Source organism: Esox lucius, chromosome 15 (assembly GCF_011004845.1).
Source record: "Esox lucius isolate fEsoLuc1 chromosome 15, fEsoLuc1.pri, whole genome shotgun sequence".
NCBI lineage: Eukaryota > Metazoa > Chordata > Actinopteri > Esociformes > Esocidae > Esox > Esox lucius.
Window position 1 is genome coordinate 35,104,561 of NC_047583.1, and position 16,939 is coordinate 35,121,499.

Consider the following 16,939-nt stretch of genomic DNA (forward strand, 5'->3'; position numbering starts at 1 on the left):
GGACTTGTTATTTTGCTCCACTAGCAGAACAAAAGCACCATAAATGTTAATGTTTTAACTATACTGTTACTGTTTTCAACTGTTCTAATCTATTTAGACAAATAAAGCAGAAATATATTGGATATTCAAGTATACAAGTTTAAGTGTTAGGTAGGACTGGGTTCTAATGCATTAACAAGATCCAACAAGCTAATGTAATGGACATATTTCTGATTGTGTACTGTGCAGCTGCAACTAATCTTCTCAAGGAGAATTCACAGGACACTTAAAAGCGATTCAGTGATAGAGGACTTGTTAGAGCCCAGAGAGACTGGGTTTGGCTTAAAGGACCATGGCAAGCTGGACTAATTCTAGTCCTGATGATTCTGCCATGACAGGAAGAAAGCAACCTCCAACCGACGGGGGAGGCTAAGGAAAGTTCCAGTTCTGGACGACATCATGCCACACTGGTTGTGTCCATACCAGGTACATCTCATCTGCTGTCCATGTAGCTGAGAGAGGAACCTGGGTTCGACGACACACGCTACAGGAGGCCTTCGGTGTTTAAAAATTAGGCACAGTGAATTGAAGTCACTGAGGAACAAGTGAGCTTTTTTGGTACTAGTAACCATCACTTCCGAACCCTGGCCTGCAGCTATAGAGCCCTTAGATAAAACTAGTCATCTTGTCATTCACAAAGGAGAGCACACAGATTGTGGTTTTTCTTATCAGCAATTCAAGTTATTTGTAAACTCCAAATCCTCCTATTTCACTCAATGGCCTAGACTTGGCCCAGGGTACCTACACAGTAAAAAATGTAGTGTTAATATTTCAGAGTAAAGTTATTTTAACCCAGATAGAGTATTTTCAACATTTTTGGGAGTAAAGTTGCTCTATCAGTGGAGTTAAAAGTGAGTGTAAAATCTGCAGAAACACAGTGACAAGTTTAACTCTACAGCAGTGATAAATACCCGCCACAAAAAACAAAAATGAAAAAAAAATGAAAAAAACCCGCCATTTTGCTGCTTGTCGTCAAACGGCACGCATTTCGGTGGATGGATGAGATCCCGAAAAGAGCAACGCAAAGCTACTGATATTGCTAGGTAAGTAATATTCTGTGTTGTCCACACCAAACCTGTAACTTTACATCTTTTAGAGATGTGCTGATAAGTTGAGGTCATATTACAAGTTATATCAATCCGTATTGGTAACGTTAACTGTGTGTTTTTCTTTACGTAACGTTATGTTGTAATATTTTCACAAATGAAGTTGGTCAGAATGATTTATGCGTAAAATAACGTTAACTCGGTCACTATAACAATAAAAGATCTAATACAGTTAATAGCTAACTTTTTTTTTAGCTTCCAAGGCAACGTTAATCTAATGCTTCTGGTAGTTAATGTTGGTCTTATAAAACGATAGCTTAGATTGCATGACGTGTTTGTTTAACATGGCTTAACAATTTTAACGGGTTACTGTTCGAACTAAAATAATGAGCTAGCTAACTTTGGCACAGTTATTTGGTTGCTAATGGGACACCGTGCCTGTTAACTTTAACTAACGTAACGTTAAGCCTAATTTGCTGCAGAAAATAGCCTAACGTTATATTCAACCAGCATAAATGTGTCTTCAGGGGCCCTTTGTAATTGCAGTATAACATCTAAGTAATGCATGGTACATGAGACAAATGGATGTGTAACTCTAATGTTAGTTGAACCAGCCCTAAACTATGATTTTGAATATATATATTTTCTTTGTTAACAGATACACAATGCTGTTGCGTGTTCAATTCAAGGAAGAGCAGAAATATGTCAAGATGTCTGAGCTGACATTCAACGTTTTCTTGAAAGAAGGTGGGCACATTAGGTTAAAGCTGTATACATCACACAATGACAAAATAATAACCTATTATGTTATCTGATATCTAGTTGGTCAATAATCATTTAAAGGTGTCATTCACAACATAATTCAACTTAAGATTATTCTGTTGTCATTCACAACAGAATTCTGTTGTGCTTTATATTTTCAGTTACATAAAATTATGGCTGCATATACTTGTCTTTCATCATTTAGTGAATACATGAGGCAAAGTTAAATATAAACTTTGAATCTTGTAAGAAGGGAATTTTTTTTACAGTGTGTCTAAAATTCAAGATACCAGAAAGCAGGCAGCCAGACATTAAGGTGTATGACCAATCAGACACAGAAGTTGACACAGAGGTTTTTGAAGAAATAGTGAAATAGTCACCTGGAACTTTGAGAATCATGCTGGACAATGGAGGACTTGGTATTCATTCAGACAATTCACAAATTAGTTTGTTTAGTTAAAAGGCCAGAAATGAGAACATTTATTGTCTTAAAATAACTTTTTCTTGTAATATGTTTATATGTTTTGTACCAATTTCATAATGAACAGGTGCCTCTCAATCATCATGTCTGGGTACATCTGAGGACACCGCCATCCTGAATTTCACGTTTTGGGACCCCATTGAAGAAGAAGCCGCTGCAGAAGAAAGCCAGCCTAAAAGGCCATGCCACATTAACCTTGAGGCAAATGCGGGAAGTGGTTGAAATTGCTAAGTCAAAAGTCCAATCTGAATATTGTTTCACCCTGGGAAGTATTCTTTAGATAAAAAAAAATGTCCCATCATTATTACATATGGTTTTACAATAACCGAAAGCATGTTTTATTCCACCTATAGCTGATTGAAAAAATCTTAACTTCTAAGCCTGGTGGTGAACGCATCATCCAAGAATATAGAAAAACTAAATCCCTGACGGATGCCACCAGAAGACAGATGATTAACATACTTGCTGCTGAGATGACAGAGAAACATGGGTGAGCATTAAGTATATTGCTGTTCTGTAAAGAAACATTGTTATTATTTCACAAATATTAATTATGTCAATTGTGTTGTAGGGCTGTCACTTTTGAAAAAAATCTAAGATATATTTTGAGATATATTCGAATATCTACGAGCCCAGATTCTTTCCTTACTGTAATATTGTTTGCTAGAAAGGCCAATCTATCAACTTGATCTGGAACAAGTGCGGCTCTCTTTTTATTGGTGATGTTCCCCGCGGTGGAGAATGCATGTTTGGAGCGCTCACAGACATACCTGGCGCGCGCACACACACACACACACACTTCAACGGTTACTTTACCATCTCAGGTGTAGAACCCAACATATTTCTCAACACTACTTTTTAGATGAGTTCGGGTCGTAATTGCATGTCTGCTCAGGCTGGCTGTTCTGTGCATTATCTCTAGCTGTCAACTCTCACACATATTGGTTTTACACGCCACACCCCCGATTTCTCAAGCTGAATTGTCAACCCGGTCGGTCTAATGCCTGAAAGATGAGTTTATCTATAGATCTACCGGCTTCCTGATGCACGCATATTAGTTCAAATCTCAATCTAGAGCGCAATCTAGAGCGTGCGCATGCAAGACAGACTGTGCTCCGCAGCGCGCGCATGCCGGAGAGGGAGAATGGCATTCAACTAATCATACAATGTAAAATTGCGTAAAATTGCCATGTATATTACACGTCACTTTAAAAACCGAATAGTTTATTTATAGTTCGATTACGGATATTTCACGTCATGTTCGAATGTACATTTGAATATCGAATAAAAAGTGACTGCCCTATTGTGTTGTGCATTGTCATTTGAGTGTGATGTTAACTTTGAATTTATATGCTAGGACATCCCCCTCCAAAAGTGTCAGAGTGATGTATGCACAGGGGATAGTAGCTTTGTTTCCCTGTCTAGAAGACCCATACTCACAACATGGATATGTAAGTAAATGAGTTATTGCAACATTATGCACATATTCACTCTTTGAAATGTTAATAGTACTCCTTTATAATTTATTTATAATCATTTAGGAACATTACTACGATCCAGAGAGTGGTTTGGGATATCTTGCATGGCGATTAAAGACCATACAAAGAAAAACAGCAGAGGAAAGAGGTGCCTCAATCAGCAAATCTCCTAAAGGTATGTTTACGGATCAGTGACATGTGATTACATTGGTGATCTGTAAAGTTTTTAGCATTTTATTTTGTCTTAAGTTGGTGGGCCAGGTCGTGGTCATCAGCCCTGTACCTTTGACAGAGAGCCATCTGATGAGGATGTGGAAGCAGCTATTTCTGTTTTGAGACACTCTGCTGATGAAAAGACTGTCCGTGAGAAGATGAAAGTGACCTTCATATATCGGCAAGCAATGTTCAACGATGAAGCCAAATCATCAAATTTCTTCTCTGTTCCACGATTTCTGGACACACCGGGACTGGTATGACATCTTAATTCACGGCATCACCAAAATATCCAATGTAGCATTAGGTTTCACTCATCACTTCTGTCGATGTGTGTTACATTGCAGATAGAACAAGATTTCTGTTTGGTGAGGCCACGGCCAACAAATTCTTGGAGAAGTGGCCAACCACTTTTAAAGCAAAAGTAATAAAAGAAAGCCATGGACTTGTACCCACCACAGAACTCTTGGATTTGATGCGCAATGCTGAGTCAGCTGCTGAAGTTGAGAATGGTATGATGGAATTTTACTTGTTATTGTGGGTTATGTAGGTGTGCAGTGTACATTTTCGTAATGGTGCAAGTTGTCATTTTGAATGCTATGCATAATGTTAACCAGGTTTTTACTTACTTATTTGTAGGCTGGGACAATGAGATGTCTGCCATCTTGCTGCTGCTACATTTGCTTCCACCATCTGCCCAAGGAAGAAAGAGGCCGGGGAAGCTTTCAGTATATCAAGCTGTAGATCAGCTCATCAGATTTCAAAAGGTATGCTTAAAGGGTTAGTTCACTTATACTTTTTTTTTTTTTTTTTGCTGATTATTAACTTACCCCCCATGTCATCCAAGAGGTCCATGTCTTTCTTTCTTCAGTCGAAAATAAATTAAGGTTTTTAAGGAAAATATTCCAGGATTATTCTCCATATAATGGACTTCCATGATGACCAACGGTTTGAGGGTTCAAATTCTGTCTCAATGTAGCTTCAGAGTCTTGATATCATCCCAGCAGAGAAATAAGGGTTTTTTCTAGCAAAACGATCGGTCGTTTTCAAAATAAAAATACCACAATTGCACGTGTTGTAGAATCTCAAGATGCGCCACACATTACTCCATGACGTCGGAAAGGTCACGCGGGACATAGACATAAGCCCGTTTAAAGGGGTAGGGAAGCGCGAAAAACGTTCAAAATCATCCGACATCTTTGTTTATTATTAATTCATAAATACTTTTTTTTTTTTGGTAAAGGGTGTTTAAATTAGTCTTTGCCGCCTACTTTCTTTAGGTCTTTGCATGACCTTTCCAACATCATGATGTAATGTGTGGCAGATCTTGAGGTTCTACAAGACGTGCAATTGTGGTTAAAAAGTATATTATTTTTATTTTGAAAACAGATCGTTTCTCTTTAAGACCTTTATTTCTCTGCGGGGATTGTTGATTTTTTTAAGCTACATTGAGAGACATTTGAACTCTCAAACCGTTGATCACCATGGAAGTGCATTATATGGAGAAAAATCCTGGAATGTTTTCCTCAAAAACCTTAATTTCTTTTTGACTGAAGAAAGACATAAACATCTTGGATGACATGGGGGTGAGTAAATTATCAGCAAAAACATTTTTCAAAGTGAACTAATCCTAAAATATGTCTTTCATCACCTCAATCTTATGCACAGTTAGAGGTGAACTGATCTATTGTCAGAAGTTAGTCACCAAAACAATTCTGTTGAATGTGTTTTGTTGTAGGTTGGAAGCAGTGTGCAGCAGCATCTAGACAACATCACCATAAGCAGTCAGCCCTACCTTCTTGCCCAGGGATCCACACAGAGCACCATTCACTCCTACTACATTGTGGTTGACAAGCATGCCCTTCCATGCAAGGCAACAGGTTCAGTTGGAGCTTTTGACAAACTCTTTAAAGCCCATTACGTCTTTGGTACCTCATACAGTTATTCCCTTGGCAGCTTTTTCACTTTTGTGCAAACAACCATCTACAACATCGACATGGGGGAAACAAGAGACTCCTAGAGTTGCAGAGTTGAGGGCAAGAATGTTGCGTTAGTTAAGATAAAACTATGAAGTGTTTTCTTTGCAAAAGTGACCATGGAAGTCCAAGCAACCTTGTCAAGCACTTTAAGGTAATTCATGGGCTACGTACAGGCAGGACTCTTTTTCTGAAGTGTGGTCAAGAAGGATGCTCACGTTCTTTTGGTAGTTTATCAGGTTTAAGAAAGCATTTTAATAAGTGCCATGGAAGCAGTTCAGTTGATTCTGTAGAAAATTATCTTTCATATCCTCAATGTACCGTCAATACAAGTAATGTTTCTCATGTTGAAGAGTCGACTGAATATTTAGATGCTGAATCACAGTTATCTTAGCCATACATTGTAAATAGTTGTTCAGCTGTAATTTCTGATCTAAAGGCAGCAGGTGTTGGTCAAAGTACACTGAATTCTGTAGTGATTTCCATGGAAGAGATTGTTCAAGATATCCATCAGCATGCTAAAGAGACAGTGATAACGCATGTATTTAGTAATGAAAGAGAAACGGAAATGTGCAAGAAAGTTGAGGCGTGTTTTGAGGGGTTAGAGAATCCTAAATTCGGAATACAAGCGATCAAAATTTATGACTGACAAGTGGGAAATAGTAGAACCAGTTGAATGTGTGATTGGTTCAAGATTTGACACAAGACGAAATAAAAAGACTGGAACGTATGATCAGGTAGTAGTTCAAGATAAATTCATGTATATTCCAATTTTATCTACACTGCAGTCAATATTTAAAAGTCAATATGTTGCAGAAATGTTGCACAGCTCAGCTACCAGCGACTCTTTTAAAAGTCAACCCCTGTTCTCAACTGAGAAGCAGACAATACAGATCCAGATGTTCTATGATGACTTTGAGGTCGCCAACCCTCTTGATCCTAAGCGAGGTATTCATAAATTGGGTGGAGTTTATTTTACTTTAAGAAACTTCTCTCCAAAATGGAATTCTTTCTTAGCTAACATACACCTGTGCGCCTTATTTCATACTCAAGATGTTAAACGTTATGGTTTTAGTGAAATTTTTGCTCCCATTGTTCGAGACATTAAAGTGTTAGAGAGTGATGGTGTTGAGATTCCATTATACAATGGCTATGTTCGTGGCATTGTAATACAGGTTACTGGTGATAATTTGGGTTTGCATAGTTTGTTTGGTCTGGTGGAGTCTTTCAGTGCAAGGTACTGTTGCAGGTTCTGTTTAGCGGAAAAGGAGGACTTTCAGACAGAATTCTCTGAAGATTCTTCCAACATTTTAGTCGGTTAGACATTGGTCCAGGAAAAATTGTCTTTAAATATGGTAAAAGGAGGTTCTGAAATTGCTATGGCAATGCAAGTGTCCAGTAGCATTCAGGTAATGAACATAATGGGTTTGTTTATCGCCAAAACTTGGTTATCTGTGGCAAAGTTGAATCTGAAGTGCCTGTGTTTTATCAGATGGAGTCAGTTCTGATAATGTGTGAAAAACTGTTGCTTCTCACAATGCCTTTAGGTACAGTAACATTTCAAGAACATTTCCATGCATATGAGGTGATCAGGACAAAGCAGGATTTTGTTTTTTTTTCACGTCGACAACCTGCATTACCCTATGCCTTTTGACTTAAAAATGTCATATGGAGGGAATGACACAACTCTCTTTGTCGTGCCATATTGCTTTCTCTGGTAAACATTTTGTGATGTTCATGGTGTTGTACATGTTATGTTTCTGTCAGAGACAAGGCAATGTGTTTGCAATGTAAATTCAATTACATTGAAATGCTTTATTTATTTATTTTACAATAAATTGTAAGTTCTGTGATCTAGTATTTTTGTGCTCGTTTTTATTTGAATTGTAGTTGATAGTACTATAATTCAGTAACACTGCATATGATTTATATATTTTTTTAACCCTTGTGTCGCCCTTGCGTTCCGTGCATACCCCCGTGTCCTGCGGGTCAGTTCACGCCTTGCTGTGTACACCCCAACTCGTTCGTGTCGGTGAGACCCAAGGGAAAAGGGGTGGGGTGTTGTCTAACCGTGGGACATAGAGACCCAAGGGGAAAGGGGCAGGGTGTTGTCTAACCGTGGGACATAGAGACCCAAGGGGAAAGGGGTGGGGTGTTGTCTAACCGTGGGACATAGAGACCCAAGGGGAAAGGGGCAGGGTGTTGTCTAACCGTGGGACATAGAGACCCAAGGGGAAAGGGGTGGGGTGTTGTCTAACCGTGGGACATAGAGACCCAAGGGAAAAGGGGTGGGTGTTGTCTAACCGTGGGTAAGAGAGACCCCAAGGGACAGGGGTGGGGTGTTATCTAACCGTGGGACATAGAGACCCCAAGGGGAAAGGGGTTGATGCTGTCTAAACGTGGGTAAGAGAGACCCCAAGGGAAATGGTAGGGTGCTGTCTAAACGTGGGTAAGAGAGACCCCAAGGGACGGGGCAGGGTGTTGTCTAACCCGGGGAGACATAGAGACCCCAAGGGGAAAGGGGTTGATGCTGTCTAAACGTGGGTAAGAGAGACCCCAAGGGAAATGGCAGGGTGCTGTCTAACCGTGGGTAAGAGAGACCCAAAGGGACGGGGCAGGGCAGGGTGTTATCTAACCGTGGGACATAGAGACCCCAAGGGGAAAGGGGTTGATGCTGTCTAAACGTGGGTAAGAGAGACCCCAAGGGAAATGGTAGGGTGCTGTCTAACCGTGGGTAAGAGAGACCCCAAGGGACGGGGCAGGGTGTTGTCTAACCCGGGGAGACATAGAGACCCCAAGGGGAAAGGGGTGGGGTGTTATCTAACCGTGGGACATAGAGACCCAAGGGGAAAGGGGCAGGGTGTTGTCTAACCGTGGGACATAGAGACCCCAAGGGGAAAGGGGTGGATGCTGTCTAAACGTGGGTAAGAGAGACCCCAAGGGAAATGGGAGGGTGCTGTCTAACCGTGGGTAAGAGAGACCCCAAGGGACAGGGCAGGGTGTTATCTAACCGTGGGACATAGAGACCCCAAGGGGAAAGGGGTGGATGCTGTCTAAACGTGGGTAAGAGAGACCCCAAGGGAAATGGGAGGGTGCTGTCTAACCGTGGGTAAGAGAGACCCCAAGGGAAATGGTAGGGTGTTATCTAACCGTGGGACATAGAGACCCCAAGGGGAAAGGGGTGGATGCTGTCTAACCGTGGGACATAGAGACCCCAAGGGGAAAGGGGTGGATGCTGTCTAAACGTGGGTAAGAGAGACCCCAAGGGAAATGGGAGGGTGCTGTCTAACCGTGGGTAAGAGAGACCCCAAGGGACAGGGCAGGGTGTTATCTAACCGTGGGACATAGAGACCCCAAGGGGAAAGGGGTGGATGCTGTCTAAACGTGGGTAAGAGAGACCCCAAGGGAAATGGGAGGGTGCTGTCTAACCGTGGGTAAGAGAGACCCCAAGGGACAGGGCAGGGTGTTATCTAACCGTGGGACATAGAGACCCCAAGGGGAAAGGGGTGGATGCTGTCTAAACGTGGGTAAGAGAGACCCCAAGGGAAATGGGAGGGTGCTGTCTAACCGTGGGTAAGAGAGACCCCAAGGGAAATGGGAGGGTGCTGTCTAACCGTGGGTAAGAGAGACCCCAAGGGACAGGGCAGGGTGTTATCTAACCGTGGGACATAGAGACCCCAAGGGGAAAGGGGTGGATGCTGTCTAAACGTGGGTAAGAGAGACCCCAAGGGAAATGGGAGGGTGCTGTCTAACCGTGGGTAAGAGAGACCCCAAGGGACAGGGCAGGGTGTTATCTAACCGTGGGACATAGAGACCCCAAGGGGAAAGGGGTGGATGCTGTCTAAACGTGGGTAAGAGAGACCCCAAGGGAAATGGGAGGGTGCTGTCTAACCGTGGGTAAGAGAGACCCCAAGGGAAATGGTAGGGTGCTGTCTAAACGTGGGTAAGAGAGACCCCAAGGGACAGGGCAGGGTGTTATCTAACCGTGGGACATAGAGACCCCAAGGGGAAAGGGGTGGATGCTGTCTAAACGTGGGTAAGAGAGACCCCAAGGGAAATGGTAGGGTGCTGTCTAACCGTGGGTAAGAGAGACCCCAAGGGACAGGGCAGGGTGTTATCTAACCGTGGGACATAGAGACCCCAAGGGGAAAGGGGTGGATGCTGTCTAAACGTGGGTAAGAGAGACCCCAAGGGAAATGGGAGGGTGCTGTCTAACCGCGGGTAAGAGAGACCCAAAGGGACAGGGCAGGGTGCTGTATAACCTCGGGTAAGAGAGACCCCAAGGGAAAAGGGGCGATTCTAACGCTGATTCTCTACCTAGGGACAATGGGTGGCGCATCGACCGATATGCTAACCGTGGGTGACAGAGATCGTTTTTTTTTCCCCCCGGGTCAGGCCGTCTCTTCTTGTGTAAACCCCCAATCGGCGCACGTGGGACAGTAAGCATGGGTGCAGCGTTTGCATACGTATCTCTTACACCCGCTGCACACCGTGTGGGTTTTACAGTCTTTCTTGGGCGGGCAGCTCTGACACCTCTTCCTCTTACTGGCAGGGGCAGGGCCAGGGGCACGGGCAGCGGCTTCCAGGCCCTCGCGGCGATCACCTGCTCTAGCGCCCTGCGCGGCTTTCACGAGCTCAGCGGACGAGCGTGTGCGCGGGATACGCGCCCTTCTTTCCATGAGCGGCTTCACGAGAGCTTTTCCCAGCTGCTCCAGGAACACTCTCCTCTTGTTCCGCTTACGGGTCATCCAGCCGGGGTTGAGCTCCCTCCATATCACGAAGGCGTTGTAAGCGGACACGTCGATTATGTTGTGGAACACCACCAAGGGCCAGCGGGCCGTCATCCTCCTGCAGCTGTAGGTTCCGACCAACTTGTCTAGGTTGTCCACCCCTCCTTTGTTGCTGTTGTAGTCCAAGATCACGGAGGGTTTCCTGTCCTGGCGCTCGCTCACGTGGGCGTCTGTGTGCAGCGTGCTCAGCAGTACCACGTTCTTGCTTTTCTTGGGCATGTAGGACACTAGAGTGGCGCTCGGTGTGAAAGCGAACCTGGACGAGAACACCTCTTGGCCCTTGGTCGCGAGCAGCGCGGCCGGGAGCTCGGGCTTGTTCTTGCGAACCGTGCCCACCATCGTGAGCCCCCTGGCCAGGAGCCGCTGTCCGAGTTCGTAGGAGGTGAAGAAATTATCGCACGTCACGTTGTGTCCCCTGAGCCCCTCTGTCACATCGAGCACCACCCGCATGCCCTGGTTCTTCTCAGGTCCGCCCACGGCGGGCTTCCCGGTGTACACTTGCATCTTCCACGCGTAGCTGGATTTTGCATCGCACGCTACCCACGACTTGATCCCGTACCTCGCGGGCTTGCTGGGCATGTACTGGCGGAAAGGGCAACGACCTGGGGAGATGAGGAGATATGATGATGATGATGATGATGATGATGATGATGATCATGCTAGTCACAGGGTTTTGGGCGGCCCTAGGTTTTCCTAGAAATGCACCGCTGCACCGCTAGCGTGCGTTTGCGCGTGTTACCCGTGCGTTACCCACCTCTGAACGGGACAAGTTGCTCGTCCACCGTAACGTGAGGGCCCGGGTTGTAGAGGAACGGGAGCCGCTCGGACCACTTGTCCCAGACCTCTCGTATGGCCGCGAGTTTGTCCGTTGCGCGTCTCTCCAGGCGCGACTCGCGGTCGTCAAATCGCAGCAGCCTGGAGTACGTGTGAAAGAGTTTCAGAGGCATGGTGGCGCGGAACACGGGCCTTCCGCTCTCCGCGTCCCACAGACTGGCCGCTGCCTCGCCTCGGGACCTGAATACGCCCGCAAGGATCAGCAGCCCCACGTATGCGCGCAGGTCGATCGCATCCATCGCCTTCCAGCCGTCTCCGTATTTCCGAGTGCCCTCCAGGTTTGTCATCTCCAGTACCACGCTTTCTATCGCGGGTGTGATGAACAGCAGGAACGCGGAGGCTACGTCCCGCGTGTGGGAGACCGCGTGCTCCGTGGGGCCCGGGGGCATCGTGGCCGCCACGAGCGAACGTGGCGGCCTGCCCTGTTTGGGACACGCGACCGAGGACCACGCGATTGCTCCGTTTTTCGACCGGAACGTATCTCTCTCCGCCTCGGGAGCGTATCGCTCTTGTTCCTGGTCCGACGAGGAGGAGGAAGCCTCGTCCTCCGGCTCGTGTTCCTGGTTGTCTTCTTCCTCTGACACTTCCTCCAGTTCCTCGCCCTCCTCCTGTTCCTCGCCCTCCTCCTGTTCCTCGCCCTCCTCCTGTTCCTCGCACTCCTCCTGTTCCTCGCCCTCCTCCTGTTCCTCGCCCTCCTCCATGGCATGCCTGCGATTCGCAAACATCCGTTCTAGAACCTGTTTTGCGGTGCACCTGGCGGCTCCGGGCATCGCTTCCGAGCCCTCCTCTGACACGTTCTCCTGTTGTTCCTCGTCCTCCTCCTGTTCCTCTTCGTCATCGTCGTCCTCATCTGGGACGGACGGGCGATTCGCCAAAATCTGTTCTAGTACCTGTTTCGCCGTGCACCTAGCGGCTCCTGCCATCGCATCCGAGTACTGGACACCGAGCCAGCGGGATGTACACACGCACGGTTGCGGGGGGGAGGGGGGGGACGGACGGACCAATGTTAGTATCTGTTTCTCCCGGGGCTACGCTAGGGCCAGGGAAGGCTGTCTGCGGGTCGGGCGGACCCGGGGAGGGGTATGTGTTTAGACCACGCCGACATCGGGGTTGGTCATTCAGTCTTGCCCGAGCGAACTTACCTACACATTGCAAAAACATGGAGGATTGTGCTGCTATCAATGTTTTCGGTGAAACACCGGTGAAAGCTAACAGCTTAAACACAGCTCTGCGATTTGGTAAGACATTGCAAATGGACCACAGAGATGCAATCAACATGCCAGCCCCGAAGAAACCGATGCAGAGTTTAACCCGAATCCATCAATTACACCCGGATATGGTGGCACAGGAGTGGAAATTGGACGATGGTCGGACCGGGGGATACATCTTCAACCCAGAAGAACCGGAGGTTGCATTTTATGAATTACCCGAAGGCCAAGTGTTTGAGGCTGGTGTGACTGATCAAATGGTTTTAAATGACCGTTTGTGGGACACCTTTCGAAAAGTGTTTTATTTGGGGCCAAAACAAGGCCCACATAATACAGTAGATGTACTGTTTAAAGTTGTCGAGGGGCTGAAAGAGTATGACTCTGTTCAATTACACCCGGATATGGTGGCACAGGAGTGGAAATTGGACGATGGTCGGACCGGGGGATACATCTTCAACCCAGAAGAACCAGAGGTTGCATTTTATGAATTACCCGAAGGCCAAGTGTTTGAGGCTGGTGTGACTGATCAAATGGTTTTAAATGCCCGTTTGTGGGACACCTTTCGAAAAGTGTTTTATTTGGGGCCAAAACAAGGCCCACATAATACAGTAGATGTACTGTTTAAAGTTGTTGAGGGGCTGAAAGAGTATGACTCTGTGAGAGTGGAGTTATTTCCGGAAAATAACAGCGTGTTAGTTTGTGACTGCTGACTGATCGAGTGAGCTAAGACACCGAAGCCCCGCCTTAAGCCAACACCTTCATCAGCACAGCATAAAAACCGACAGACCTCCGGTGACATTCAAGCAGTAGGAAGAATTTACGAAACATGTCTCAAGATTACAACCAAGCGGTGATTGAAGAACCCAAGGCTGAGGACTGGCTGTGTATCTCGATTCCACCGGCACACCCAACAAGAGACTACCATTGGATTGACCGGTTTGGTGATCAACTAGGTCCTCTTAACCTGTCATACCTTTCAAATGCTAACAAGAGTTATCACAAAATGGACAAACAACTTGCACCAAACATTTTAAAGATCATCAAAGCAACAATGGGTATGATTCTGGAAAACGTTGTTGGGGCTATTCTACACAAAGCATGCATCGGATGCAAAGTGGACCACCCGAGCCAGACAAGACATTCATGTCTCGAACCGCCTGAGTATTTTTTTGAGGCCCATTATGATGACATTGTGGCGACAGTTTTAACACCGCGACTGAAACATGTGTTGGTCAAGGCTTTGAACGCATCAGGTTTTCACACACCGATGACTGATGTTCACGAGGCCGCTGAGAACTTTCTGCACGAGCTCAAGTTGGAGCCGAACATCACACAGAGTCTGAGTGAGAACAGGGATGAGTACATGGACAAATTTAATGAGGATGTTGTATGCCACGCAGCGGGGTCATGGTATGATGAAAGCAAAGAGTCTGTTGTCTAAGGCCAGGGGGTAGCTTCAGTTTTCATGTTAACATGTATATAAACAAAGATTATGAGAAATCTGAATGTTTGTGTAACTTTTCTGAATATATTGGTTGTGTAATTTCGAAAACTCAAATAAAACATTGTTAAACATGTATTAACTCTCATTATTGCTCGAACAGTCTACGATGTCTGAACAGGTTATGAAAAGTATTTTCATGGGAGCGCGTGCGGGGTAACAGTGGCCGGTGGAAGGCTGACGGTGGTGGGGGGGGGGGGGTCTTTGTGACCCACTAGGGGCTATGCTAGGGCCAGGGAAGGCTGACGGTGGTGGGGGGGGTCTTTGTGACCCACTAGGGGCTATGCTAGGGCCAGGGAAGGCTGACGGTGGTGGGGGGGGTCTTTGTGACCCACTAGGGGCTATGCTAGGGCCAGGGAAGGCTGACGGTGGTGGGGGGGGTCTTTGTGACCCACTAGGGGCTATGCTAGGGCCAGGGAAGGCTGACGGTGGTGGGGGGGGTCTTTGTGACCCACTAGGGGCTATGCTAGGGCCAGGGAAGGCTGACGGTGGTGGGGGGGGGTCTTTGTGACCCACTAGGGGCTATGCTAGGGCCAGGGAAGGCTGTCTGCGGGTCGGGCGGACCCCGGGACAACACGAGGGTTAAACACTAGAGAAATGAAAAAATAATATTACACTTAGTCTTTTTGAAATTGTAGATAAATTAACTCTACTGTGTAATTATATTACTCTTAACCGTGTGATTAAACTATAGTGTTACACAATATCGAGTAGAATTAACTCCACAAACTTGACACTGACCATAGAGTAAATTGTACACTGATTTTGAGTGGGACCAAATGTTATCTGAAACAGAGTCAAATTCAACTCTTTAGGAGTTAAATTAACACTTCTTTTTTTTACTGTGTAGAGAACTATCCAATCTTGCAATCGGGTTTGATAAGAGCTGTTTTTCAAAATAACTATGGAGGTAAGAGAATTTGGAAGTGTCTGCAGGATGGCATTATAAAAAACAATAAAAAGTGTCTTGCCCTCCTGGAATGCAAGGAATCCCAACTAACAACAGTATATAAAAGACAGTGGCGTGTATAAAAGCTTAGCCCAGTTATAAAACATAAAGCGGCATGATAAACAGAGTCCATCTCTGCTTATTTTTGTAATAATATATTTACTGAAATTACATTTTTAAATTGAAATCATTGATTAAATTAAGTGAATAACTCAACCCTGTCACAAAGTTTACAACCCCGAAACAATGACATATGTGACGGGGTTGAGTGTGATGGGGTTGAGTTTTTTGCTCAAAATGGCCACTGCTCTTAATGTGGTGTATAAGAGTAGGCCACATGGCAGCCAATGAAATAAGTATATTTTAGAATTTTATTGATTAAAATAACATTTTGAAAAGTCATTTTTCATCTTAATTGTATGTGATGGGGTTGAGTTGATAAACTTGACAGTACCCTCCCTGACTACAATAGACCTCAAAAAATTTATAAAAAGTGTAATATCACTCACCTTCTTCTGCACCATGCTGTTGAATATTGAATGATGCAACTTCCTGTAAATTATGTCACATATGGGTGGAGTCTAAATTATTATGGGCGGAGAATGGTAGGCTTGTCGGGGTTGAGTTCAGACTGTGGGACATAACTTTATAAGTAGTTTTTTATAAAATATCTTGCTTTTTTATTTTTTATTTTTTTTAATTTAAAGCAAAGAACACAAATAAATAATTGCATTATGGCCAAAAATTATAGACACTGTGCACATTTTATTAATTATTTTCCAAGTACAAATTCAGCGAAGAACCGCAAGGACAAGACAAAATGCTTGCTGTAAGACGCAAATAAGATTTTTTTTAATGATAAAAATTATTTAAATGTAATAATTATTTGTATTCATTATAAAGGACATACCAAAGTATTGTGAAAAGCTTTTAACATTTCATTTTGGTGAACCACCACTTTCAAAAATCTAGGGGACAGAAATATTACCAAATCCCAGGAATGACCCAATTGCTCAATTCTTATGTCTATTCTGATCAGTAAGTTAGCAATGTTAGAAATCGGCGGTTAAGTATAGTGGTCAAATAATGTAGAACCTGTATCAAATCGAGGGAGAAGTTCACTCAAGTTTATTGGAAAATTGCAGCACAGATGTCATTCGGTGAACGTTCCATTATCTTCTCAGTGTAATGTTAGTTGCCAGCTAGCCTATACCTTAAGGGCGTTTCTACCTAGCACAGATCATGTTTCTATAAGTTAACCCCCCATGCCAGATGGTCACTGTAAACATTCCTGGGGTTATCAGGGAGCAACCTACAGAGAGATAATCTAAACAGAGATGTTTCTGTTGTTCTCATTATCTAAGCACGTTCACTTCCAATGAACGTACATTCATGTTGTAATTGTTAATGCTCAGATTCCACAGTAGATACTAGTAAGCCTATTACTGGCTAATAAGCTGTTAAAACGGCCAGTGGCAAAACTTAAAACTTAAGGTAAACTTACTAGTCAGTTTAACACAAAGCTTAATGGTGTCTAGCAACTGGGTGAAGGTGTATCACTGTGGTGTAGTGGTTAAAGACGCAGCCTCTCACGTGGGTTAGAATCCAGTGAGGGTAATAACATTTATCCCTTTTAATTGCGGGCTGGCTGAACTTGGAGTG

General features: G+C 44.7%; 1 protein-coding gene and 1 long non-coding RNA gene across 4 annotated transcripts; one reads left to right on the forward strand and one right to left on the reverse strand.

Moving 5' to 3' along the window:
* The first annotated feature begins 510 nt into the window (after positions 1 to 510).
* On the forward strand, positions 511 to 7,824 carry LOC105009356. 3 transcript variants are annotated; one of them, XR_004576849.1, is made up of 9 exons: positions 511 to 1,082; positions 1,744 to 1,832; positions 2,396 to 2,818; positions 3,686 to 3,779; positions 3,870 to 3,981; positions 4,056 to 4,276; positions 4,367 to 4,531; positions 4,659 to 4,786; positions 5,758 to 7,824. It is a non-coding gene; the product is annotated as an uncharacterized LOC105009356 (long non-coding RNA). The 3 variants fall into 3 exon arrangements; XR_004576851.1 differs by having other exon boundaries at positions 4,099 to 4,276; XR_004576850.1 differs by having other exon boundaries at positions 545 to 584.
* A 2,319-nt stretch (positions 7,825 to 10,143) lies between these two features.
* Positions 10,144 to 12,542, reverse strand: LOC114838818 (piggyBac transposable element-derived protein 4-like). The gene is made up of 3 exons (XM_034297208.1): positions 12,357 to 12,542; positions 11,540 to 12,242; positions 10,144 to 11,387 (listed from the first exon to the last, which is right to left on the reverse strand). The coding sequence occupies exons 1-3, from the start codon at positions 12,540 to 12,542 to the stop codon at positions 10,387 to 10,389; spliced, it is 1,890 nt and encodes a 629-aa protein (XP_034153099.1). The 3' UTR covers positions 10,144 to 10,386.
* Between the last annotated feature and the right edge of the window lie 4,397 nt (positions 12,543 to 16,939).